The sequence below is a fragment of the Grus americana genome, chromosome 1 (assembly GCF_028858705.1).
Source record: "Grus americana isolate bGruAme1 chromosome 1, bGruAme1.mat, whole genome shotgun sequence".
NCBI lineage: Eukaryota > Metazoa > Chordata > Aves > Gruiformes > Gruidae > Grus > Grus americana.
Window position 1 is genome coordinate 196534298 of NC_072852.1, and position 25896 is coordinate 196560193.

At 45.8% G+C, this 25896-nt stretch overlaps 1 protein-coding gene across 1 annotated transcript in view; it reads left to right on the forward strand.

The window, feature by feature from the left end:
• FLT1 (fms related receptor tyrosine kinase 1) overlaps window positions 1-25896 on the forward strand; it is a 115610-nt gene that overhangs the window by 84094 nt on the left and 5620 nt on the right. The window contains exons 16-29 of the mRNA XM_054812701.1: window positions 1605-1711; window positions 4791-4929; window positions 9859-9963; window positions 13136-13249; window positions 14006-14094; window positions 15918-16077; window positions 16495-16592; window positions 17167-17289; window positions 18392-18503; window positions 20165-20264; window positions 21652-21757; window positions 21851-21981; window positions 22355-22439; window positions 23304-23395. Coding sequence (XP_054668676.1) covers window positions 1605-1711; window positions 4791-4929; window positions 9859-9963; window positions 13136-13249; window positions 14006-14094; window positions 15918-16077; window positions 16495-16592; window positions 17167-17289; window positions 18392-18503; window positions 20165-20264; window positions 21652-21757; window positions 21851-21981; window positions 22355-22439; window positions 23304-23395 — 1561 coding nt within the window. The remainder of the gene's footprint in view (window positions 1-1604; window positions 1712-4790; window positions 4930-9858; window positions 9964-13135; window positions 13250-14005; window positions 14095-15917; window positions 16078-16494; window positions 16593-17166; window positions 17290-18391; window positions 18504-20164; window positions 20265-21651; window positions 21758-21850; window positions 21982-22354; window positions 22440-23303; window positions 23396-25896) is intronic.

Consider the following 25896-nt stretch of genomic DNA (forward strand, 5'->3'; position numbering starts at 1 on the left):
CTTTTTCATGTGTCAGGAGTAACATCGAGCTGCCCGGGGTCTGAAACTGCTGCAAGTGCAGTTGGAAAAACTACTGTGAAATCATGTTCAGAATTACTCTTCCTTGTCCTCTCATTTTCTCTCTCTGGAGGCTGTATCAGAATAAGAGGCAGAGCATGAGGGTTTGTTTTTTGGGTTTTTTTTTTTTTTGCATTTGCTACCAATCAGATGGAAAACATATTGTGGGAAGTGTGGTATTTTGACACGATCACAGGATTTGCAAAACAGACTGCTCTGAAACCATTTTACAAGTCCCCAAGTAGCAGTCTGAAGTGAATTTTATTTTGGCTTTTTTTTTTAAAGATCTGTCAGTGGGCTCTAATACTCTCCAGATTTCTAATGTTCATGTTTTCTTGCTGCTCCATTTTCAGTCGTTGTTGTTGTTTTTCCTTTTCTGTGCTTAATCTGTTCCCTGGTTTGGAGAGCTCTCCCAGCTCCCTGCTAGCTGGGTTCTGCGAGGTGCTGCTGGGGATGGAGATAGTCCGTGTCCCCTCGGGGAGCCTGGCCGCATGCTGCTGCTGTGACCAGCAGGAGACCTGAGGGCACAGAGCTTGCCGGGGGCACCAGCACGTTGGAGGGAGCACTGGGTGCTGTGCCCCAGGTTTCTGCCCACGGGGACTGGGGCTCAAGACACGCATGCCATGCTTCGCATGAGCTGAGCTCATAGACACCAGACCGGATCCATCAGGCCATGGGAATGAGAGCTCATGGGATCCTGCTGGCTGCACTGCAAGCCTGTATGGGAGTCCCCAGCTCTCCCCCAGTGAGGTTTTTGGTGAGGGCTGGTGGGTTTCCAGCATGGCTGGGACAGATGTGTGGGCTGCAGGGCTCAGCCATCAGCACAGAAGAGCTCGCCGAGCTACGTCAGAGCCCGAGGAAAGGCATCAAACATCCTGGACAGCAAAACCCAAGGAGCAGCGCTGCAGCATACCCGGGATTACACCTGGATTCACCAGTGTCTACACCAGCACAAGCCCTTCCTGAAGCTTCTCCTGCATGTTGTCAGCAGCTCTCACACCACGGCACTGCCCCCGGGGAAGGGCCAGCAGAGCTGTCCCCTCCGCACAGCCCCATCCTCTCCCGAGGCTGCTGAGGACTGAACGCTTCTGAGACCTCTGTTCCTCTCTCGGATGTGGGCTCGGCCAGATGGGTTTCACTGTTGTGGGAGCGGGGGGTGAAACTGCACGAGCAGGCCCACACACATTCTCACACAGAAAGTTTGGCTAAAAAAACCCTGCAGCTGAATTTCCACCTCAAAAGGAAATTATTTTCTGACTAGCCATCCTCAGCCTGGTTTACTTCACCTCCTGCACCTCAAAGAAGAGCTGATTTTTTTGCTGAAAAACTTACGGATGGATTGAATGCAATTTTGCTGTGTTCAATACAACAGTTTTGCTGGGGAGACCATTTTTTTTCCAGGCTCTGCAAGCCAGTCCAAACAGAGATTAATACCCCATTGAAAAGAACCTGGTCCTTCCTGGTATTCTATTTTAATGGCAAAGAAACATAAAATGCCCTTGCTTTGTAGGTCATTTTCTAAAATGTTTGCTGCTTGATTTTCCCAGGCACATTGGAGAGGTCAAACCTGGAGCTAATAACCCTGACCTGTACCTGCGTGGCTGCGACGCTCTTTTGGCTTCTGTTGACCCTTTTCATACGCAAGCTGAAGAGGGTAAGAATGGACAGGGGGCTCCCGGTGGCACTTCCCTCTCTTTACCAGTCCTTTGCTCATGTTTGAAAATCCTTCCCAGACCACTGGGATTGCTGAGACTACCAAAAAAAATAATCTGACTCACTCATTGCTCACCTATGTTCCCTGTGCAATCACCAGGCTGCTGATGGATGCCCAGGGAACCGTGACTCACAAGCCTGAGTATGAGTAAGCCCAGAACCAAAACCTAGGTGGGGGCAAGGCTCTGAGACTCGCAAGCATTTGGGTGCCTGACTCCCACCAAAGGCATCCCCATTCCCTTAAAAGCTGTGGGAGTTTGGCATCTTAATGTCTTTGAAGATCTGAGTGAGTGGGAATGACAGATCTTCACAGAGCCGGCTGAGGTCTGGTTTGCACACAGTGTCTGGTATAATTACCTCACTTGCAAAGTGATATTTTACTGAAGTCATTTTAGTGGTGCAGCCTCTAGAGCAGATGATCCTGTATCAGCATGATAATGTTAACGGCCCATGCAGCTGACCCTCCTGCTTGTCCAAGGCTGACCGTGATGGTTTAAAGCCCCTTTTTGCTGACAGCACCATGTCTGCATTGCGTGGTGTATGCAGGTTAAACTACTGCAGCTCTCATAAGCAGAAAATACGATTCCTCAGTAGGGCAGAAAGATCTCAGAGCAACTTGCAGGAGCAGATGGATTTGAAGGAAGGGAGACACTGGGGCAATGGGGTGAACTGCAGGACATGAGATGAAGAATGGCTGCATGTCCCCCTCTCCCCCACTCCCACGGCACAGCCCAAGAGGTACCACTGCGCGGTGCCACGGGGATCAGCTCGCAGCTGCCATGGCTGAGCATGTTCCAGCTGGCCGAGCTCTGTGGCGATTGCTAAGGTTTGACTGCAGCCCGCCAGATCATTTTATCTCAATCCTCATTAAGGCCTGCCTGTATCTTAGGTTTTACGCTGAGAACTTTTATTGACCGATGGGAAAGCAGAACCAGACGTCCAAACTAGGTCGGTATGGCAGCAGTCACTCTGCCTGCCTTTCTGCTGCCACAAACTTTCGTTAAGGAGAAATGCATGGGAGTTTTGGGAGGAAAGAAAAGTAGAGGTCAGCTGAAGCTGTGGAGAAACTTTGCAGCTATAAGAGAAATTGCAAAGCAAGCAGGACCAGTTCTGACTGCTCACTAGTAATGATGAAGTAATTCATAACATGACTGCAAACCCTTGGAAAAATGCAAGTTTTAAACATAGGAAAAGGTTGCAGATTCTTTTTTTTATTCATTATGATACCAAAACTTGATATTTGCTTGTTGGATTGTTAAAACATAATAAAAATAATCATCGTTGCTGTAGAACAAGGGACTTTAACTAGATGACATGTGAAGGCTCCTTTCCAGGTGAGCCTTTTCAGCTAGTGTTGGCCTATGTTTATGGTCTTCATGTCTCTATTACAAACCCTTACTCTCAAGGATTTATGTCTGGAATTAGCTCTAAATTAAATTTCATATACAAATTGTCTTACCACAACAGAAAAAAATACTTACGTGCTCTCTGAGAACATTTTCTTAAAGCCTGTCTGTTATGCATACAGGGACAAATGATATATTTAACAATTCTTCATCAGTCAAAATGTCATTTCAAATCTCTAATTGTGCCAAAGATTTGGTATTCAGTGCATCTGAATAAAGAACCATAGGAAGCTCTCTGCACCTTCCCACTCTCCTGTTGCTTTTTCTGGGATGGGTCCACTTAAAAGCTCTTTTAAAGTGACTGCTAGGAGCAGTCTGGTGCACACCTCTCTATCAAGAAATGCTCTTCTGGAGCACCACACAGACTTCTGTTTCTATCCATACCCCGTTTATCCGTGTCCTGTCCAGGGTTAGCGGACGGTTTGGAGTCAGGCTTTATGCCACCTGGCTTTTCCCCAGGCATCAGTGCAATCCTTCTTGGGACTAACTTTCTGGTTATTTGGGATAGTGAAAGGCAACTAAACCAGGAGCTATTAGTTACTCTCATTTTAATCCAGTTATGTTTGTAACTAAAGCATACAGAGCTAGTAATATCCTTCTCAAACAAATGCCTGGAAACACATGTATTAGGGATATATTTCCAAGCTGTAGAGGAGGTAAGTTGAAAGTCACAGGAGGCAGTTAAAGCAACATTGCAAGAATATGTGAATATCTGTGTGTTTGTGTGTGCTGTTTCCATAAGTTTAGGAAAAGCAACACAAAGAGGCTTAGTTCAACAGATTTTCCATAAATTCCAGCTACTAGCCAGGAAAGTAGAGCAAACACTCTTATTTTCTATAGAAATATAAGTGCTCCTATTAGAGTGGCAATCTACATGCTCTTTGAAGGAAAATATGTTTCGAAATGGATGGACTGCAGAAAACTTTGAGATTAAGTTCATCTTTCCTTACATTTCTCATGTGAAGTCGATGATCCATTTGTTCAGTAGAAACTGAACTTCTGGAAAATTAATTTGAAATTATGCATTTGAGTCTAGGTATTTATTAATTCCTCCAAACTCAAATAATTTCAGTAAATTTGTCAGAAATCTTACCAAAGAAATAAAAAATTCTGGAAATTTGTAAACATTTTCTGAAATGTATAATGCCTAGTCTCCTGACAACAAGTCTTGCACAACTTCTAACCACATATGACCTATCTTTTCCGGGTATATGGGAAAAATAAACACTGGCAGTTGAACTCCATCTGTTGCATATGGCCACTTCTTGCTTTCCACAATCATGAAGGAAAGTTATTTTTATCAGCAATGTTTAGTCATTTGCTGAAAATATTTCTCCTGACTGTGCAGAGGGCCATATGTTAATACAGATCCACATGGATTTCATTGAAGAAACCAATATGTCGCAGATGAGTAAAGCTAGAGGACAGTTTCTTTTACAGAAAAGGTCTTGCAATATTTAAAAAAGCCGAAGGGATCTTAAACAAACCATCCCTTGGACTGTGAAACAAGCAGCCCTGTGGACAGAATTAACTTGAAACCCTTGATCCAAACAGGAAGATGTTGGCAGATATTGTTATCCTCTTTTACATTTTGCCATATTCTTTGTTTTCTAGCCTTATTCCTCTGAATTGAAGACCAACCATTACCTGTCAATCATAATGGATCCTGACGAAGTCCCCTTAGATGAGCAATGTGAACGTCTGCCTTATGATGCCAGCAAGTGGGAGATTGCGAGGGAAAGGCTTAAACTAGGTAATACCGGCACACTTCATGTTGGGTTTGCAGTGATTGAATGAAATGTGCTTGTACAGGTAAAGAGGAGCTGGGTGTGGTTTAGACGCACAGCACAACGTACTGCCAGGTTCGGTATGAGCTATTCCATACGGAGTGTCCTGGTCTATGACTGACTGACAGCATTTAGAACTGGCTGACTGTGTCTGGCTGACTTTCCATATGTATATTTTGACTTCAGGTAGGAAAACTAAACTACAGAAAGGAATGCTGCCCTCTCTTTTCTGCAGACTGATTTACTTAAAGCATGACATAAAAACAGTGCAACTGAAAGCTTCCAGATCAGACCAGTGACTTGGATGCTTCTCTCTCTGGACTCAGGAGCCTGACCTTTGGCATTTACTGTAATTTTCTTCCCTTGTAATCTGGTTATGAGCTCATCTGGCAAAAAACCTATGCAGAAATGGGTCCTCACAGTCCACCCTGTACCCCTCCCTGCTTCTCCCTTTCCTCTTCACTCCAGCACACTCTCCCTGTTTTCCCTCTGTGCTGCAGATTTATAAACATTCTTGTTGGTGCACCATGAAGTGCAAGAATGCGACATAAGTCCGTGCATAAAAAAAAATGAATATCCACAGAAACTTTGAACCTGCAGCTAGCTCGCCTACATTTGGGAGCGTTCTTTACTTGCTTAGCCTACTGTGGGGCTGACACGGAGGACAAGAGGGTAGGAACTAGATATTGAAATTGAGGAATCCGTCACAGATTTTAGCAAGAGGGTCAACATTACAGTATCAGCTCAACCTGTTGCTATAGTGCTGTTTGTTCTTTCAGGCATGCATTAGATTTGTCCTACAGCAAGGTCTAGAAAATCCCCGCATTTTAGCTAGGAGCTGTAACAGATTCCTTCTGTCCTCTGGGGATCAGGGACAGAGGGTGATTAAAACATGCACACAGTTAGGACCACACTTAATTCGCCTGCTAGAAGTCACAAGGTGACCAGATGTGGATAAGCACAGCTGAAATATATTGTTAGCGATTTATAATTATCATACACAATTCTGGGAATGCTGAAACATAACCTTGTGCTGGAGTGTCTTCAATCTTCAAATAGTTTTCTTACAATGATGGACCAAGAGCCCAATGTGCAGACAATGTGATCGCTGGTTTATGTGATGCTTTATTTGTGATAAATCCCACGGAAAGGATCAAGCAGAAATGGAATGTAAACACCAAGGAAAAATCCACGTCTTACAGGGTTGGTGTTTGGAGTCTGGAGGTGAGGAATGATGACCAGAGAATGAGTTAAAAGTGGAAGAACTGGTGTAAACAAATAAAGAATGCTGACAATGAATGAGAACCAGATTCGGAGAAGTTGGGTATGTGCAGTATGCTAGATTAGCTCAGTGCAAGTCCTGCTTACATGGCAGTTGGCTCAGTCTTTGAGTAACCTTGGCAATCTCTGAGGATTAGTGTCTCACAAACACAAAATGTGCTTCTATGTTTTTTGAAAAATATTTTTACTTAGAAATTCAGCTCCTTTCAGCGTCAGATACGTCTGTTTTTCTCTTTCCACCTACTTATCCTCCAGGATACAAATTTATTGTAACTTTTGCAAATAAGTCTCTCCTTTCAGCCCACATCTCCTTAGCTATGTGTTCCTCCAACACACGTACGTACAGCCCATGGCTGTGATGCAATGCTTATATAACAGGACTCCCCCCTTCATCTGTAAGAGCTACAGATGTTACAGGCAATTTCACACAGGCACCACTGAAGTCAGGATAATTAACATTCAGTATCGATTAGCCTGACTGAGAGCAAAATGTCATCTTTTCATTAGGCAGAAAAATGCTGGTGCTATAAATCACTGTCAGTGTGGTCAGCGATAACACTGCAGTCCGGCGTGTTAGCTGAGCTATCATGCATTTCTCACCTTACTCTTGGGCTTGACCTTCCTAATCTATGGGAGGTCACACACTGCTGACGCTGTGGTGCAGGACCCCCCCCGAGGGAACGTTGCCACATGGCTCCGGCGCAATGTCAAACACGCTGGTGGTAGACGGCTTCCTGAGCCCCGCTCCCTCCTGCGCACGGCAAGCCCACAGCGCTGGCGCCCAGCAGAGCGCTTTCCGTTCTCCTTCACGTGCAGAGCTGTCGTACGTAACGTAATGGAAAATATGAAGCCGCATGTGGGGAAAACCCAGATGAGTCAAACTGCGGCAAAGGACCTGAGAAACGAACACACCTTTGAGCCGTTGCCTTCCCACAGACATAGAAAGCGGTCTCTGCAAGTGCTTTTTGCTGATGCCCCAGCCCAGCAACTCACACGCTTGAAGGACCCTGCTAAAATGGGACTGAAATGGAAACCTCCTGATCCAAAACTCCTTGACTGAGGGGTATGACCAAAGTCAAGTGCAGAAGATTTAAGTAGGGCATTTTGCTTCCTTGGTCTGGATGTAAATGCTGCAACATTTCATACATGAGAGATACCCCAAACATGGCCAGCATAGCTGCTTGAGGGCTGTGACAAGTTCACTGCTCAGATGGTTGGGCATCTTAATATTCCTCTGTTTAATTGCTCCGTTTAATAATTTTGTAATAACTTTGTGTGTCAACATAAGGGGCTTTTGCAAAAGCAATCTGTTACAGTCATAGACACAATCTACATACTAAACTGTGGAGTTCGATCTATGCGCCAAAAAGTTAAAGCAGTCGTGTTCTGCACTAACATTTAGCACAGTACAAACAATAGCGGAGCAACAAAGACTCATACATCAAGTGTTATTACAGTTTCCCATTAAATCACAGTTGTTGTTTAGAGAAGGAAGTGTTGATTCCAGTGCTCATTCTCCTTTATGAAAGGTTAGCAGCTTTGTCTAGCTTTATGAACTAACTGGTATGTTTTCCAAGTGACTAAGTAGGTTATCTCAGTGTGGGAAGTGAGTTAACAGTGATGGAAACAGATTAAAGCTATGGATTAAACAAAGGTACAATGGGTTTTACAGGACCTCAAACTGCAACTTCATCTTGTAGAAACCATGAACAGTCAATACATTAAGGATTAAGAACATCAATTTACCAAGAAAACTGAGACCTTATTGTTAATGTTCCTTCCCTTATGCCTCTGCTATATGCAGTAACTGAAGAAGAAGGTCACTGTAGATTTTCAGAGATATACACTGATTCACCTGTATTTGTGTGTCAAACTCTTAAGCCCTTCACATACCAAGGCTTGATGCTTTTCAGCCATGTAGATTAAGTTCTTCATGGTTTTTATTTGCTGTAAAAAATGCAACACTTTTGCACATCTAGGGGGGAAATAAATTTCTGGGTTTTTTTTTTTTTTTGGCTTAGCATATTCCACTTCATGTTTCCATTGCTTTGATAACATATGCTGTTTCCTTCTACTGACAGACATACTGAGAATTACAGTTTAGAAATGTGATACACGTATAAAAGGTAGTATCTATTTAATTTAATTTGGAACTGACAGCAGCTCTTTGCCTGTGAGTGTCTGAGTGGTATTCATCTCTCACTTAGCTTTAGACATCAACAAGGTAGATATTCAAGTGAGAGCTAGTCAACCAGATGCCCATCATAGAAAAATAAATTGTCCTATGGAGAGGGCTGTGTCACATGTGTATATCTGAAGAATAAATACATGGCACATGTTATCCTTTGCTTTTGCATGAAAAGTTGGCCTTTATTTTCTGCTCTTCTCCTCTACACTGCAAAGCCTGCTGCTATAATCTTGCTAGCCACTTAGGTGCCTGGGTTCTGCTGAAGGTGAAGCACAAATACAATCTGAAAATAGTTACTTGGAAATAAAATTTATTGCCAGCTGATATGCTGACAAGATCTCTGTGATCAAAACTCTGCCAGTCACTTGAGAAGGGCAGAGGCGGCCAGGCCTGTCCACGTGAGCATGGTGTCAAAGAGGTAGTCAATGCTCCCTGCTTCAAACAGTAATGAATCACGAAGGAGGCTGTGAAGATCATACGATTGGCATAAAATGTCATGAACTCTAGAAAAGTTGTAACAGTACACTTGGAGTCTTACCCGGTTCTGAACATGAAGGAAGAGGACACTCGGCTTCTACTACTGGAGAATTTTATTGATGCCCACTGATTTCTCTCAAGGACCTCTGGGTGCTTCTCCTGGGGTCTGCTCAGTGGCAGCATGATGATGATATCACAGCACAAATGTCTGCCCTTGGACATCTGGAAGCGTCGTACCCACCATAAGCAAACTTGTCACTCCAAGTCCCCTACTGCTGAATCCCCCCAGGCCTCATTTTGCAAACGCAAAAGTCTCATTTGCACAGATTTGCAGCTTCTCATCACTCCGTGATCTCAACCAACAAAGGCTTGCTAGGGAAGAGCATCGGGGGCTGCACATGTACTCCAGGGGTTGTGAAACAAAGTTGCTGCCACCTCCCTGGAATGATGATAATTTAAGGCACCTTGTTCGAGAAGGAAGAATTTAATTTGTAAAAATGACCAAAGTCTGCAGTAAGCTGCATCTTAGTGTGCGTGCGAATTTAGGCAGGGGCCCTGTGTTGCTGAGGACACGAGTAGTGGTGTCACATCCTGCTGCATGGTGCAGTGTGCTCAGGGAAAAGAGGAGCAAATTTTTCTCTGGCAGAGCTAGACTGAAAAAAAATTGAGTCAGGAGCCAGTGTACCTCCACTGAAGAGCTGCATTCATTTAGCATCATTTTCAATCATATCACTTACTCCCTCTGATGACTCTGACTTCTGGTTTGTCTGCTTACTCTTAAAAAAAACCCACAAAAACCCACACAAAACCTTCAAATCATTTATATGTTGGAAATATACACGTGGAACTCATTGTAAAGCACATCTGTCAATTCATTATCTATGAAGCCATTTGCTGACAAGATTTCTTGCTTACCAGAATGTCTCTCTCCAATTTATTTTCTTTACAGGAAAGTCTCTTGGACATGGAGCTTTTGGAAAGGTGGTACAAGCATCTGCTTTTGGAATTAAGAAATCACCAACATGCAGAATAGTTGCTGTGAAAATGCTGAAAGGTATCTCGCTGCAAAGCTGGGCTGGAAAAAATGATGCCTTACATCATGTCCCATGTTTAATATGATTGTGTTGAAAACAAGAGTGTGTGATGTTATCCCCCCACCAATAATTCTCTGAAGCCTCCAAAACGTGTACACCAAGTTTCAGGTCCACCACAAGTGAAATGGCAGAACTATGAAATAAAAATTGTGTTCATGGTAAAAAGGGTGATAAATTGTCACATGATATAGGGGAAAGTTTCAGATGCAGTGAGAACCTGATTGGCAATTTTTTTTTTTTTTTTAAATCTTGTTCCACTACTTCAAATGCCAGAAAGAATGAAAGAGTCACTTTTGTAGGATCAGGAGGGGCAATTAGGTTTCCTGTGCACTCTACATTGCACCATTACGCTAGAGTGACCCTCTACTGAACACCGTAAATGAAATTTAGGTGAAGCATAAGGCATCCACCTTGATATGAAGACACTCAGATGGAAGCTTTCATATTTTCCTTTTATCATTAGTTCCAATGATTAATCATCTCATTGTTAAAAACAAGTGCCTCATGTCTAATTTGCATCTGTCTGACTTTCGCTTCTCATTCTAACCTTCTCCATCAGATTATATAATGATTTTTCTTCATGAAGGCCCTTTTATTAAGCTAAATAGATCGAGCTGTTTAAATCTTGGAGTGGTTGTACAGGTGCATCCTCTCTGAACCGTCTGCAGCCTCATCGCACGGTGCTTAGGATGCTGACACCCACGTTGTGTAACGGATTATTTGCCAGTCGCTCTTCATACACCAGCGCTCTTCCCAAAGTGAAATCATCTCCCAGCTATTCACTGCCACTTTTCTCATTGGAGCAGAAAGGACAAAGACCCTCACTGATTTGAAGAGGGCGCTTGGGAAGTTAGCAGGCAGGATGATATTCAGTCAGAGTCTGCAGCAGCCAGGGCTGGATTCCCTAACCCAGAGTTCTGGTGGCATCCCTTCCTATGCATTTAGCTTCCCCTCGTTTATATATCTAAGGATCATATCAGGCTTTTTTTGCATTGCCCTGGGAGCTTATACTGCATTGCTTATCTGTCTTAATCCTTGAATCCTTTTCAGTGTCATTCTCTGCCAGGACACATCCCCTGTTCTGCCAGTCAGGCTTGGATCCCTGATGCTCTCAGTTGGCTCTGCTCAGGGTAGTTTGAATACATCCCTCTTACCCAGTGGCTCCTAGCTTCACAGCTGCTTGCTCGCTTATCAGTCATCAGGAGATCTGTACGTGCTACTTCCAGCCCTTGGAGGGGCATGTACAATAGTCTCAGGCCTACAGTCCATCCCTGCAACATTCAACCTGAAATAGCTTCAACAGGAGACTATTTCTTGCTGACAATCACATGGCAGCTGTACTCCAGGTAGGGTGTGCCCTCTGGATGTTGTACTCAACAGGCTTGTTCTGCAATATAATGTCAAATGCTTTAGCAGGGCTGGTACATGGTACTGCGATATCCAGGATCATCCCCAAGGAGGGAGTTTGCAGCTGAGAGGGTTGCAAACCTTTCTGCTCTCTGTTGTTGCAGAAGCACAGGAATACCCTGTTGGCCACTGCCAAATGAACAAATACCGTGCAGCAAGCATGTCTGGAAAATGGGAGGAAACTAAAGCTTTGGTCTCTGTCCAGACCTCCTCAGCAGTGGGCCAACAGCCATCTGTGTCACTGGTTTCAGTGGATGGCCTGTCACCTGGGTCACTGCCTGACCCCTGGTTAACTGAGCTGTTCTGCCAACATGCAGACATATGTGCTGGCAGAGTGGTCTGCCAGGTTCCACATTTCTTTATGTACATCAGCAGGCTTCTTGTGCCAGCCAGCACCATCAAAGCAGCAGGAGTTGCTCCTGGAATAGGTGGGAGCAGACAACAGCAAAAAGAATTCTTCATGGTGGGATTCATGTGTGTGTGTGTAGGGTAGATGCTTGTATCATCTGAGTTAGTCACTCAAATTCCCTTTATCGTCAGTGGTGAGAAACAACACTTCATCCCATCCTAAGGCAGATCCCTGCATATGGTGAGCTGAGTGCTTGTTTAGCTCTGCTGACCATGAAGAGAGCCTGTGGTGACTAGATCCTCTGTAGGCATCTTCACTATGGGCACCTAAAGCTAGGGGAGATCTGTCCCATTCCTTGTGTCCTCACTAGATTATCCAGGAACTCTGCAGTCATTTGTGGGCTTTGTCCTCGCAGAATTCCCATGAGGTGGCGAGAAAGTGTCACCACCTATACAGATGAATAGTGGGTCACTGGGTAGATGATGAGTTTTGTGTGGGGGCACCAAGAAAATCTGTTTCCATTCAGATGTTGAAACCAAGCCCTTTAAGACCTAGTCCATTTCTACCGGACTATTCTTATTCTTGGTGTCACTAAACTGAAAAAGTCTTTTTGAATCTACACAACACAATATGATTTTTCCTGTTTTCTTACCAAAACAAAATTCTGCAGAAAAAAATTGTTCAGAGGGAATTAAAAGTTTCACTCAACACTAAATAGAATCTTTGGAGTTTAGTTGTGGAATTTCTTATATCATTACTATTACTATGATTATTAATATTTATCATAACAAATAAGGGTGAGATGCAGTCACCTAACTTTAACCACTGAAATTTACTTCCCTGGTCTATCTTAATACTCCAGATTTCCTCTATAATGAACAGAACCAGACAAGAATCACCAAGGTGTGGTTCATCTTTTCCCTATGCAGATGGCTAAAGCTGGTGGCTTCATCAGCCTCTGGAAATGCTTTGCTCTTGCCACTGACTCCTTGAGGCATTGGTTAGTTCAGGCTAGTACATAACCCTTAGACAGCTGAAATCAGGCCAGCTGAAACCTACTCTAGATAGAGTTAATTATAGTCTTGAAATCCCTTTTTATTTTTTCTTTCATTTTTTTTGGCTGAAATGACAAAACTATTCATGTGAAAAAAATTTCTCTCAGTTCTAAATATAACAGTCTACTGGGAGGAAGCTGAGTGCCTAACTTTTTATAGGTTTTATTGCGAGTAAGAGGATGCTGAGCAGGGAGGAATAGAAAAAGAACATCAACATATGAAGTACATCCAGTAATGGAGGTTATTTCAATGGAAAGTGACGAGAAGGGGTAAAGCTCAGCAGGACCAGTTCTTTACATTGACTTTATTTTGCCTTTACAGAAGGGGCCACAGCAAGCGAGTACAAAGCACTGATGACTGAGCTGAAAATCCTGATCCACATTGGTCATCATCTCAATATTGTGAATTTGTTGGGAGCTTGCACGAAAAATGGAGGTAAAAAAATCTGCACTGCACTGATCATGGGTTTGGATCACCTCCCAGCAACAGTCAGTTGGCCATGTTGGTTTTCATCCAGAGGTCAAGTTATTAACTTGAAATATTTGAGCTTGTCCTGTGGTTGGTGAAAAAAAAGAGGAAAAGAAAAAGAGATTTTTAGTCATTTAATGAAATGATTAAACATTTTCTCTATTTAAACTCTGTTTTAGTAGTAACATGAGAAGTGTGAATTTAGGACCATGCCACTTGTTGGCCTTTATCTCACCCACTTCACTGCTCAAGCTCAGGTTAAACACGATCTAGAAAGGCTGGGAACAAGGGATATTGGCTGCTGGCCCTGAACAATGAATCACAAGGCAACCATTGTAAAATCCTTCACGATATTTAATCCAAAGGCCAGTATGAGCGATCATTTGTTTTAGATATGTCACCTATTTTAGTTCAACAAGTGTGTGTGGGCTGCGGGACTCCAGTCTGAACACAGACTGCTCGAAGAGGAAACGGAGGGTCCCTCAGGACCCAGGTTCATGACCCAGCTTTCAAAAATTAGGCCCTTCCCTAATTTCCAGAAACAGTGTTGTTTTGCTAACATGTCCAGTGTCCTTCAAGCAGCCTTCTACTTCATTACGACATATCGCTAGTTGTTCTGGACTCAAGGTAAAGCTCTGGGCATGAAAGACTATTCTTTCTCTCAGAACTGATGACCCCTTGAATTGCTTTATGCTGCTCAAAATGCACTTTCCTTTTGTCCAGGGCCTCTGATGGTGATTGTTGAATACTGCAAATATGGGAATTTATCAAACTACCTGAAGAGCAAGAGGAATTTTTTCTGCCCCAACAAGGTGAGGAGGCAGATACCTCTGGTAGGGTTCGTCTTACCTAACACAGGTGTTGGTAATGTAGATGTCAGCCTCTGAGCTAGTCTCCTTAGACTCTCTTCTACCAAAGGAGAGAAATGGCTTTTGGGTGCAGTTCACCTGAGCTATTTCAATATTTGGTGTGGGATGTGCTGTGCCAAGAAATGGCTCGTTTCTCTCCCATGACTGCAAGGAGACTGCTGTGAATAATTCGGATGGAGCCATCTACAGTGAGAGGAAGTGAATCCTATCCAAAGTGTCCCCACATGCTCTCACCCCGCTGCTGACGAACCCATTCCTGCTGAGCTTGGGGTCACTTCAGAGGCTGGTGTCAGCAAAGCCAAAGGAAGTGGTTTTGCCCACTGATTTCAGTATCGCTGGGAACACAACCGAGATAATGCCATTTAAAGTTCGTGTTCCAAGACACCCTAATGTTCAGAGATTTGCAGGTAATCTTCTTATTGCGTGAGGAGAAGGGCTATCAAGAGGAAAAGAGATTAGAGTCTTGTCCTCACATCCCACAGCCCTCTGAATCAAATCCACAGCGTGTTTCTTATTACAAACCTGAACCCAAATGTGCCAACTATATCTCTGCTTGTGTGCTTTCAGCAAAATCTCCCAAAGGATTAAGGGCTCTGAAGTGGGATTTAAGAGCCTGGTCCCAGAACGGCAGTCCTCAAAACCCCCGCTCAGCTGTACCAAAAGCTCAGCAGCATCTCAGGGTTTTTTTGGGAGGGCTCAGCAGGAGGGCACGCTCAGCAGGACCTCTCCCTCCAAAGGGCTTTGGCTGAGTCTCCGTTCCCAAGGCCATCCATGTCGGACTCTGCATGAAACACAGCAGCCGCCTCCTCCAACGTGCGGTTGTTGGTGTAGGAGGCTCAGCAGGGAGCATGGGTATGCGGGGTCCACCCTGGGGGATTTGTCCACATCCCCCCCTGCCCCGCCTTGGTGAGGAGCCTGCCTGGTCTCGGTGCTCCAGCACCCCTGGGAAGGTCACCCAGGTGGGAGGGAGGGAACCTGGCTCTGCACCAGCGTACGCAGGAGAGAGAGATGGTTGCAGAACAAGAGGAAAGGGGAGAGGAGGCAAGAGGATGGCAGGACAGCTGGGCTGCTCTCCAGGTAGCAGTGGGAAAGCATTTTCCATGCAGTGTTGCGTGTGTCCAATTAAACTGTCATTGATGGTAACATGAAAACATTGGATAAAGGTGTTGGGGTAGAGAGGTAGTTGCTTCCAACAGCAGCTGTATTTCAAACACAAAGTGCCCTTGCTCCTTGTTGGAAGGGCTTACAGCCAAGCACTGTGCAGGGGCACTGAGGTAGGTGCCTTAAGCAGCCTGAGACAAAAAACTTTATTTTGAGAAGGCTGGGACACCTGCGCTGTGGACACATCCTTCTCAACTCATCCCACCAGGCTCCTTCTGTGGCTACTGGAGAGAAATAGGCCCTTTCAGATGTCTCATTTCAGGCCGAGATGAGCCACTGCCCAGCAAGCATGTCCATCCATGGACCCTGCAAATCCTCACCTCATCAGCAGTAGCCCACCACCCGGGGTGCCCCAAAAATTGTGTGCTGGTGCTCCCAAGCCACCATGTTTCTGCCTTCTGGGGATGGCAGACTTGGTGGAGCGCAGCCCTGCCACCAGCCCCCGCCTGCTGCAGTGGCACTGGACACTCGTGCCCGTGGGAGACGTGACCACACCTGCCACGGACCAGCATTTCCCAGCGGAAAGGCGACAAGTCTGGCTCTGTTCCTCTCCCACCCCCTCCGTCGCTCTGATGTAGCACCTCTTCTCCTCTGTTTGTTTGAAGGACTCCTCTCTGCAAGGAGAGCCAATGAAAGAGAAAAAGGATATTGAGCCGGTGGAAGGCAAAAAACAAAGGCTGGCCAGTGTCACCAGCAGTGAGAGCTTCGCAAGCTCTGGGTTCCAGGAAGATAAAAGTCTAAGTGATGTGGAGGAGGACGAGGAGGGTAGGTATTAATTCCTTCCTGTCCCTACACGGTCTGTGATATTTTTACAACATACTGTGCATCCCTGAAATTTTTTTCCTCATTTATCACCCTAATAAACATCCGTGGGAGACGCTCAAAGGGTCATGTCCAGAGGGTAGAAGATTTAAAAAAAGATTATTTCCAGGGTTACTAAATCTGACAGGAAAATGTGTGATTGTTTCTTCTGACTGCTTCTTATCTTTGGGGAAAACACAGCAGTGTCCAAAGTGCGGGGTATAAAGCAAGCATTATTTTTGTTTCCAGTGACAGTGGGTTGACCTTCAAATACTACTCTACGAAGACTGAATTTATGGGAGTAATAGGGTCAATAAGAGGGGAGAAAATAACTGACTTCTGGGTAATCTTTGTAACAAACCATGTTTTCCACCTTTGCAGATGCTGCTGAGCTCTACAAGTTGCCCCTCACTATGGAGGATCTGATCTCTTACAGCTTTCAGGTGGCCAGAGGCATGGAGTTCCTCTCCTCCAGAAAGGTGAGTTTGGCAATGGGGCTTTTTCCCTGCAGAAGGATGGGATTCAGAGGTGAAATCACATGTTTTAGTGACACCTTCCTTGGGACAGCTCCCAAAGGAAGAGCCATTTTCCTCTTGGTGTTATAAATATAACGCCGTGTTTATCCAAGTCTCCATAGTCCATAAACACAGGATCATGGCTGAAGGCAATGGGTCAACCTCATTCATTCAGGGAAGATATTTTGGGTGTGGTGGGTTTTTCTGGGTGGGGTTTTTTTTTTGTTTTGTTTTGTTTTGTTTTGTTTTCATTTCAACTTATATTAGGTAGGGAGCTCCAAGTGAATCAGCGCTTTCCCTGCAAATGTAAGAGGCTTAAAAATTTATCACTTTCTGGAGTTGGGAATTTATTTATTTCTTAAAGAACTGCCACTGCTTGCAGTAACTTCATGTAAACTACAGTCAACTTTCCTAAAAAAATGTTAAATTGATCTCTCAAATCATAATAATAATTTTTAAAAGGATATGGGAGACAGTCAGGAAATTTGTGGGCAGGATTAAGGAAATGCAGTTTGATTGTGAAACTGTTTTATTATAGTGCATTCATCGTGACCTGGCAGCCAGAAACATCCTTTTATCTGAGAACAATGTCGTGAAGATCTGTGATTTTGGCCTTGCAAGAGATACTTATAAGAATCCTGATTATGTGAGAAAAGGAGATGTAAGTCAAGATGCCATTTATTTACCCAAATGTTTACAACATAACATTTCAAACTGTCCACCAAAATGGTCTGTAGACGTTCACATTTCCTGAACTTAAAAGAGCTTGAAAGCTATCGCTGTTTTTTATGTGAAGATGAGCTATCCAGATGCGTTGTAGATCTGGAAAGCATTTGTATCCTCAAGTGTAAAGCTTGGACATGCTGTTTCACAGCTTTGCCCTGTTAATACTTTAGACGTTTTTTAGGCATTGGTTTCTTGGCTGGCTCTGCAGTGTGACCCACTTACTTCCTTCAAGGAAGCCAGTCCCATCGAAACAAGGTGCGTGTTCCCCGGTGCACCCACGCCAGAGCCGAGCACCGCTCGTGGTGCCTCGAGCAGCCGAGCTGGGCTCACCGCCTGCAACACCTACTCTTTTTATTTTGCTTCTCCTGTAACCAGCAGGCAGTAAAGCCCCTGGCAGGCCTGCCCTGAACACCGGGTCAGCAAACCGTGCCTGCGCCCACTGATGCCGTGGGAATTTGGCGTGGGCATTGGGGTCACACAGAGAGTCTCCTTCTGGAGGTCTCACCCACCTGCCAGCTATTCCCTCCTCCAAAAATAGCTTTCAAGACTTGCAGCACTACATATTAGCTCTGAAGTGCTATTTGCCTAACTTGGGGACTGCTCAGGAGACACTAACAGGCTGAAATTAGGGAGCTTCGCACTCCTGCAATTCAGGCTCTGAAAATTTCGCTGAGAACGTCTCTGACACCATCACAGAATGATTCGCGCTTGCACATTGGGTTTTCTTCCCTGTCTCCAGGATGCTGGCAAGAGACCTCTGTTCTTGCATGTCGCCACATCCCCATGAAGAAAAGGCCTGGTCACTCTGGTCACAGGTTTCCAGTCTCTGGCGTTTTGTGCCACACATATTTTTAAAAGAGCCTTTTACGTTGACAATTTGTTAAGAAAGTGTCTGAATGAGTGTGGGTTTATCTTGACTGCCCACAGGTTCATGTTTGAATGGTAATTATTTACATAACAATATATAGTTGATTCATCTATGATTAAATTCTTTTAGGCTTTGAAAATAATAGTCAGGTTTGTCCCTTTTACTACAGGCTCGACTTCCTCTCAAGTGGATGGCTCCAGAATCCATATTCGATAAAATCTACAATACAAAAAGCGACGTGTGGTCCTACGGGGTTTTGCTGTGGGAGATATTTTCTCTGGGTACGTTAACTCTGCACCCTGGGAGCTGGACTCCGCGGCGGGGACTTCAGCCTGGGGAAAAACATGTATTATCTTCAACAGGCTTTTGCCAGGTCTTTAATAAGGAAAGACCTAAATCAGGCAGAGGTGGGGTGTGGGGTAGAGGCGAGAACTGTGTGTATCACACCCCTGTGAACTGGAAATTTTGGTGCTTGTAAGGGCACTGAAAGCTGAGTTGCCAGGCTGAAAGCCGTAATTGATAGCACAGCTATCTGAGAACTTTACCACCTATTTCTGCCATGGGCAAAACCTAAGCTTCCTTCTTTTCCCTGTAGAAAACCTTGGTAGAGGTGCAGGGCAGCACAGTTGGAGCAGTCACGGTGCTTTGTCTGACTGATGGTGCAAAGCAGGAAAATCGGGCAAAATTTTAGGTGTGTTTATTAAATATGGAAGCCTGTGGGATATCATGGAGCTGGGGGCCTGGGTCGGCAGCTGCCAGGGACTGAGGCATCGCCTCCTGTGCCACAGACAGTATTCAAGACACCAAGTACCATGGGCAGGGTGTCCCTCAATAGCTCCTTACTTCTCTTGTGGGAGCAAGGGAGCCACACACACAGAAGTCTTTGCATGTCTCAGGCTGTGTCACCCCCATTTCCAGCCTGAGACCAGGCGGTCGCCCCAGTCCGGGAGGGACCCAGCACCCCCCTCACCCGGGCCGCTGGACGCAGCAGGCGACCAAGCATCCGCACAGATGCTGCAAGATGAACTAGAGCATGCAATCCAAAATTAAAACCCAGTGAAGTTCTTTTTTTTCCCCCTTTCTTTCACGTGGAAAAGACAGGATGCAAGATGTACACTGAGCAGGAACAACAATGACCTTCAGAATAGAAGAATCTTAATTGGGTTCAACATAGAGGCTGACAAAAGAGGCGAACAGCAGAGGAAACAATACTATACAATTCTCAGGACAATCAATCATTTATTAGTTTAAATACATGTTGTTGGTCAGCCTGCCAACTCTTGTGATTTTATGGTCAGCCTCATAATACCCGCTATTTTTTTTCTTAAAGCCCCAGCTCCTTGAACCTGATGACTGTCTGACTCTCAGAGAGGTTTTTTGTGTTTTTAATTTCATTTTCCCTTTTCCTGATGTTTTCTTATCTACAGAAAAAAGATCAACAGTGCGATCAGGCTGCATCTTAAAACCACAGAAACTAGAGAAATAATGCAAATGTACTGTGATCTGATTGAACCCCATGATTTTATTATTTTCAAGGTGGTTTTGAGCATTTAGGGTTTGTTAATACTCTGCTTACTAGAATTTGTGGTGGTCCAAACCATAAAGAGATCAGACTTGTCTGTTCTTGAGGCATTCTTTTCAAGTCAAATTCATATTTATTTTTTGCATTCAGGCCAGGTAAGCACCACCAATAGTACGGGGTTTGATCCTGCCCCTCACCAAGGACCAGGGCTTGGAGCACCGTCAGCGGCAGTTCCCTGCCTGTGGGAGCTGGTGGGGCCAGACCTCGCTGCGGGGGGACACCCCCAGGCTCCCAGCTCTGCAAGCAGATGCTGCACACTCCAAGTGTTTGGGGGGGGGGGGGGGGATGTGTAGGGCCAAGGCTAGGTCACAGATACCCAGCTCAGGGGGTGTGACCCTGTTGTCCCAATGTCATCGCCAGGTGCCTCTCCTTACCCAGGAGTCCAAATAGATGAAGATTTCTGCAGCAGACTAAAAGAAGGCACAAGAATGCGAGCCCCGGAGCAAGCGACAGAAGAGATGTAAGATGCCTTTCTCTACTTGCGTTGTGTACTGCTGCCCTCCTGGGCTGCCCTGCAGACGATGTACGAGTCTCTGCAAAAAGTACCCCATGCCAACAAAAGGAAAAAAAAAAACCGCAATGCTGCCTCGTATCTTCTTGCTGTCATCAGCATCTTCTTGCATCCCCCCCAACCCTTGGCCCCCTGACCCTCCCATGGGGTAGGAGAGGGTGAGGAGGGACATGGACCTGAGCCCAGGGCACCACCGGGGCTGGGCTCCGAGGGGAGCTGAGTGAGCAGCCTGGAGGAGGAAGGTCATTCATTCCTCTGCAGGTTTAATATTTACCGACATGCACACAGATAAGTGCTGGAGGAATGTGACATTATTAACGTCGTCTTAACTTAGGAAGCGACAGCGGAGGCTTCCTCGCAAACACTCGGGTGATGAGGGTCCACCCTTTCCTGGAGACGGTGTCTGATGGCACAGGAAGGTTATGGGGACCCGTAGCCTCCCAGCCCGTGTCGTCTGCGGTGTTTGTCTGAGCCCTTCCACCACATTGCCTGTCCCTCCCTGGTCCCCTGCCTTCAGGTGCAGCCTTCAGCTGCTGCTGCACGGCCAACACCTTTTTGGAGGCCTGGGGAGGTCCAAGGGAGACCCTGAGTTTGCAGCCCCTCCACCCCGGGAGCGGGACGGAGCGCCCTGCCTGGGGAGGCACCTGCAGTGCACCCAACACGCACCCCGTGGCACAAATCATTCAGGAGCGTGAATATATCCAGGCTATTTTACCTCTGGAGGCAAAATAAGTACGTGTAGATGTCTTCGATGCTTTTTTGAGTGCTACGTCATGACTCTAAATAGCAACACTTACCAAAAAATAGTTCTGGAAGAAGAAAAAGGATGCGAGCCAGCCATGCCTATCTGGGAGTATTACCCATTGGCTAATTTTATTTTCCTAGTGACAGTAGATAAGAACTTTTTTTTTTTTTCCTCTTCCACATATTTTATTGCAGGAAGGAAAGCTTGACTTGACCAATACGAGGAAGTGACACATTCATATAAGTCATCTTAGGATGCCTTAACTTAAACATTGCCAGTTAATAGACGTTTAATAAAAGGTTTAATGCTTAATTAGGAATAAGAAAAGAAAGTACAACTAGTTGGCTAAATTATTCTTCTGATGTGGTCTTCCCAGTGTCTTGCGGGAAGAAGTTTTTTTTTTTCTTTTTTTGTAGAAAGTTTACTGTTTACTTTTAGTAAGAGGCCTCAGTGGTGATGGAGAGCATTTTCATAAAATCAGGCAGGCTCGGGAGTTAACGCTACTGATGACAAGCTGTCAGAGACTGCACTGCCTTGGATCAAACTGAGCTGTAACCCCACCATGTGCTCGTTTTGCTTCTGTCCTCACAGCTACCAAATCATGCTGGACTGCTGGCGAAGCAATCCCAACGACAGACCAAGGTTCTCTGAGCTGGTGAAAAAGCTGGGCGACCTGCTGCAAGCAAACGTCCAGCAGGTACTAATGTCACGACCACGTGCTGTCACCGAGGCAGGGGACACCAGCTGCACGGTCCCAGGAGTAACACTGTGATTTCTCATTTGCGTTTAGGAAGGCAAAGACTACATACCCCTCAATACTATATTTACGAAGGAAAGTGGGTTTCCTCCTGCATCTGATCCTTTGTGCACTGAAAATTTTCCTGTTACAAGCTCAAACTGTGCAAGCACTGAAAACGTCAGGTGAGATGATAAGCACTGAGTTTGTTTCCTGGGTATTGCAGCTTGCTGCACAGCCTGGTTTGGACCTGGACCTGGGAGAAAACACCCAGAGACACCCCACATGGCCTGAGTGTCCCACCAGCTGCCAAGCCACCACCGCTGGGATTCCGTTGGGATCAGGTCACCAGGCTCGGGCTCTCTGGGAGGGGCAGCTGTGTGCACCCCAGGGCTGGGGAGTGAGGTTTGGATGGGGTCTGGTTAACAAGTCCCTGTTGTGTAAACTACCTCAATGACAGTTTGGCAACTGCTTAAAGAAACAGAGAAATACCCAGCGCTTCCTGCTTACGCACTTCACACCCTCACCAAAACTTGTCCTGCTTTTTTTGTTGAACAGATACATAAACACTTTCAAAATAAAACCACCCCAGCGCATAAAGACATTTGAAGAGCTTCCCATCAAGGAAACGCTTGTATTTAACGTAAGTGACTCTTGGGCCAAATGGTACGCCATTTATTTCCTTTTATTTGTGTGACAGATTTATACAGAGAGAATCAAGATGGGGTTTTACTGCTTTGTCAGCTCTACTGATGCAAGGTGCAAGATTAGCTGTGCTTGCAGCATGGTGCTATCCCACTGTCCTACAAATTGGGGTCAGGAGATCCTTGCTGACCATTCCATGGGCTGCAAACACTCCTTCCCTGATAAGAAATGGCTGGTGCCAGTAAGCCTGCAAGGTACTGCTGCCAGAGTCCCGCCTGAGTCCCACTGGTGTGGGAGAGCCACTTAAAACCCCTTGGATTTATGTTTTTATCTGAATAGTAGTGCACAAATAAGAATTGTGGGTCACATTTCCATCAGAGGTCCCTGGTAGGAACCAGTCCTGTTATCAGGTGGACAGGCTGGGGAAACGTCTACTAACAGGGCACACACACTATCCTGGTGGGAGCGGGCATGGGTGAGAGGGTGGGGGAAGCTTTTAGTGACCCAGTTGTACACATTAAGCGTTGGGAGGTGGGAAAGGCATGGTAGTGCCCTCAGGGTTGAACTAGAGGCTGGCCAGAACCTCACATCGTGTGTAGACACTTTTCTTTTAGCGCTCTGTATCTGTGTTAACAGCATGTGTTTGCTGCACCCCAAAGCAAGGGCTGTTTGGAAAGGCACCGTTAAATACCTGGGCACTGCAGCACCTCCAGCAGCACGGAGCCACTGTCTCCTAGAGCTCCCTGAGTATAAACGAACAAATGGATGCTGAAAATCAGACCAAAGAGGAATTGAGTCCATTGCAAAAATAACTTTCTACAGTTAACACCTAATAGGCTTGCATCTTTCTGTTTTCTTCAAGGATTATCAAGCAGACAGTGGGATGGTGCTGGTTCCAGAAGAACTGAAACGCTTCACATGGACAGGCAGCAAGCAGAAACGGATGCTCTTTGGGTCTGTATATTATGTTCCCTTCTTCTTCTCATTTTAGAGGGCAAAGGAAGATTCAAGGTCCTTGTGCCAAATCATGCCTAATGAAAGTAGCTGAGGTGTCCCCAGTCCCTGCAAACTCTCTTGTTGAGGTGTGTCCTGCTCGGTTGAGTCAGCAGTCAATCACACCTAACCCTCCATACACCTCTGAGAAAATGAATAACCCTCAAGCCCTTCAGTGCACATCACCAATATGATTTATTAGCGGCCTATTGATCAGCCTGATCCTCAACTTAATGCCAGGCTGGACAAGTGAGTGCCAGAGAGCACTAAACCACGGTAGAGGAAGGTAACTGTAGGAAACAAGCCCTTGGCAAGGGGGAGGAGGAACGTGTGGCTATGAAGGATTCGCAGTTGTTTCTGCAAGTCCCCAAGGGCATCCCAGCTGGGACAAGGCTCCCCGTGCTTGTTTTTGCCCTTCTTTTCCATGACTCAGCTAAGCACGGCCCATTTAACACCCATGGGCTCAGGATGCTAAAGTGGCAACTTTACAATAGATGGATGTGAGGGCCTCACTTCTCTTCCTGCCTTTAAGCACTTTAATATATTGGCCACCTTCCTCCACCTAATTCCTGACAGCTGCCCGAGCAGGGAACTAGGGCTGCTCTAAGAATTGCATTGCACTGACATGAACTCCCTGTAAATGGGAAATGTTTATTTTTTCAATGCCGGGGGTGTCTCAGTTCCCAGCCGCTGCAAAGCTGGCAGTGTCTGCGGTGGTTTCTGCTCACTGCTCTCCACCAGCCCAGGGACTGCCCAGGCCCAACCCATCATTCATCTTACGCCGGCAGGAGGTCAAGGCCATCCCGCCATTCTGCCTGTGCCGAATTTGTCAGCGACTTACAACTGGGCAGGCTGGGAGGTGTAGTATTGTCTCGATGAACAATTGGAGCTGGCTGAAACGTGCAGTCAAGGCAGAGAGGGCTTGCTTCAAGAAAAACTCCAGTGACTAAGAGGGCGTTGGTTAAACACATAGAAATACATGTACGAGAGCATGCACGCTCACACGGCCAAAATATATGGTGTGCAGGGTAAACGTGCTGCTGGCAGGAGTCTGCAATGGAGCTCTGCTCATGCGGGACAAAGCCAGGGTGATACAAGCCACCCCAAACAAGTGCTAGAAAACCCTTTCTTCTGCCTTGACCACTGACATTTCAGGAAAGAGGCTTGTGAACAATTTTCTGGTACTTGAGACAGTTTTCCATACTCTTTTTTGAGGAGCCAGCATAGTCCTGCTATTACAGAGCTTGGAATAGGAATAGGGCTCCAAAGGATGCAGTGTTTCCTAGAACTGGTTTAACCCATTTTTTCTTTGTCTAAATGTGACGTTTCTGAAAGCTGTTGTCAGTCTCAGAGACAACATGGCAACCGCTCCAAATGAAATGTATGAAATGCCTTTTTTCTTTGCGTGGCATGGAATAGATGGAGCGCGCCCCAAGCATCCCTCTGGAACTGCTTTAAGGAGCATTTTCAGCTGCAGAAGGAAAAGGAATGCTTGGATGGGAAAAAAATTGAAATCAACAGTGGCTGCTAGAATGTAAATCCTCAGGGAAACAGAGCAGTTGGCTGAGAACATACAAGGTCATCTGGTCTGTAAGCTAAACAAGTGGTACTGTAGCACTATGCCAAAAAGCACTCATGTATGTGACTGTACACAGTGACCGTTTAGTCTGCACGCATTCCTAAAAGTGGTAGCTTCTTAACTAAGCATCCTTTACTTAGGCTAAATTGGAGCAGTAAATAAATACCCCTGAAAGTAGTACTGAACACTGGACAAGATGAGTGCTGGAGAGGTTTGATACATGTAAGCTGATCTAACCAGATGCAGAGTCCTGCTTCTTCCCTTGCATCTCCAGCATCCTGCTCTTTGGTCCTATCCCCTTTCTTGTGCTGACATTTCTGCTTGGCTTGCCTTGCAGACAGCTGGTTCAGGTCACTGGATTATCAGAAGAATGGCCCCAGAATATGTTCTGAGCGAGCAGTAGCAGCTCACTGTCAGGGCAGCTGCTGCCAGCACCAGGCTGAGGAAGGAGCCACCCCCATCTTAGCAGCAGCTTACAGTTAGGTCACCTTCACGGCACACCTCACCGCTCCCAGGGCACTTACCATCACGCTGCAACCCTCAAACACTGTGGTTTAGGACACAGATGCAGAGAAATGATCTTGTACCAGCGGGTGGGTGCTGAGCCAAGGCCGAGGGTGCTGTGGGGCCGTGCCCTTGCTGCTCCCTGCTCACCTCATTTCCGTGGTGCCCAGGGCAGAATGATTGGGCTTGTTGTGGGGTTCTTTTCACAGTTCGAAGCATCTGAAATTGCATGCGAGCCAGCCAGGTGGGGTGATGCTTTCAGACCAGCACAAGGGTGTGTGCACGCCCTGGAATGTGACGTTTAGAGGATTCAGACTTGGCGGGGCCAGGTCTGTCATGACAGTGCTGGAGGACTGCGTTGGGTACAAAGAGACAAACT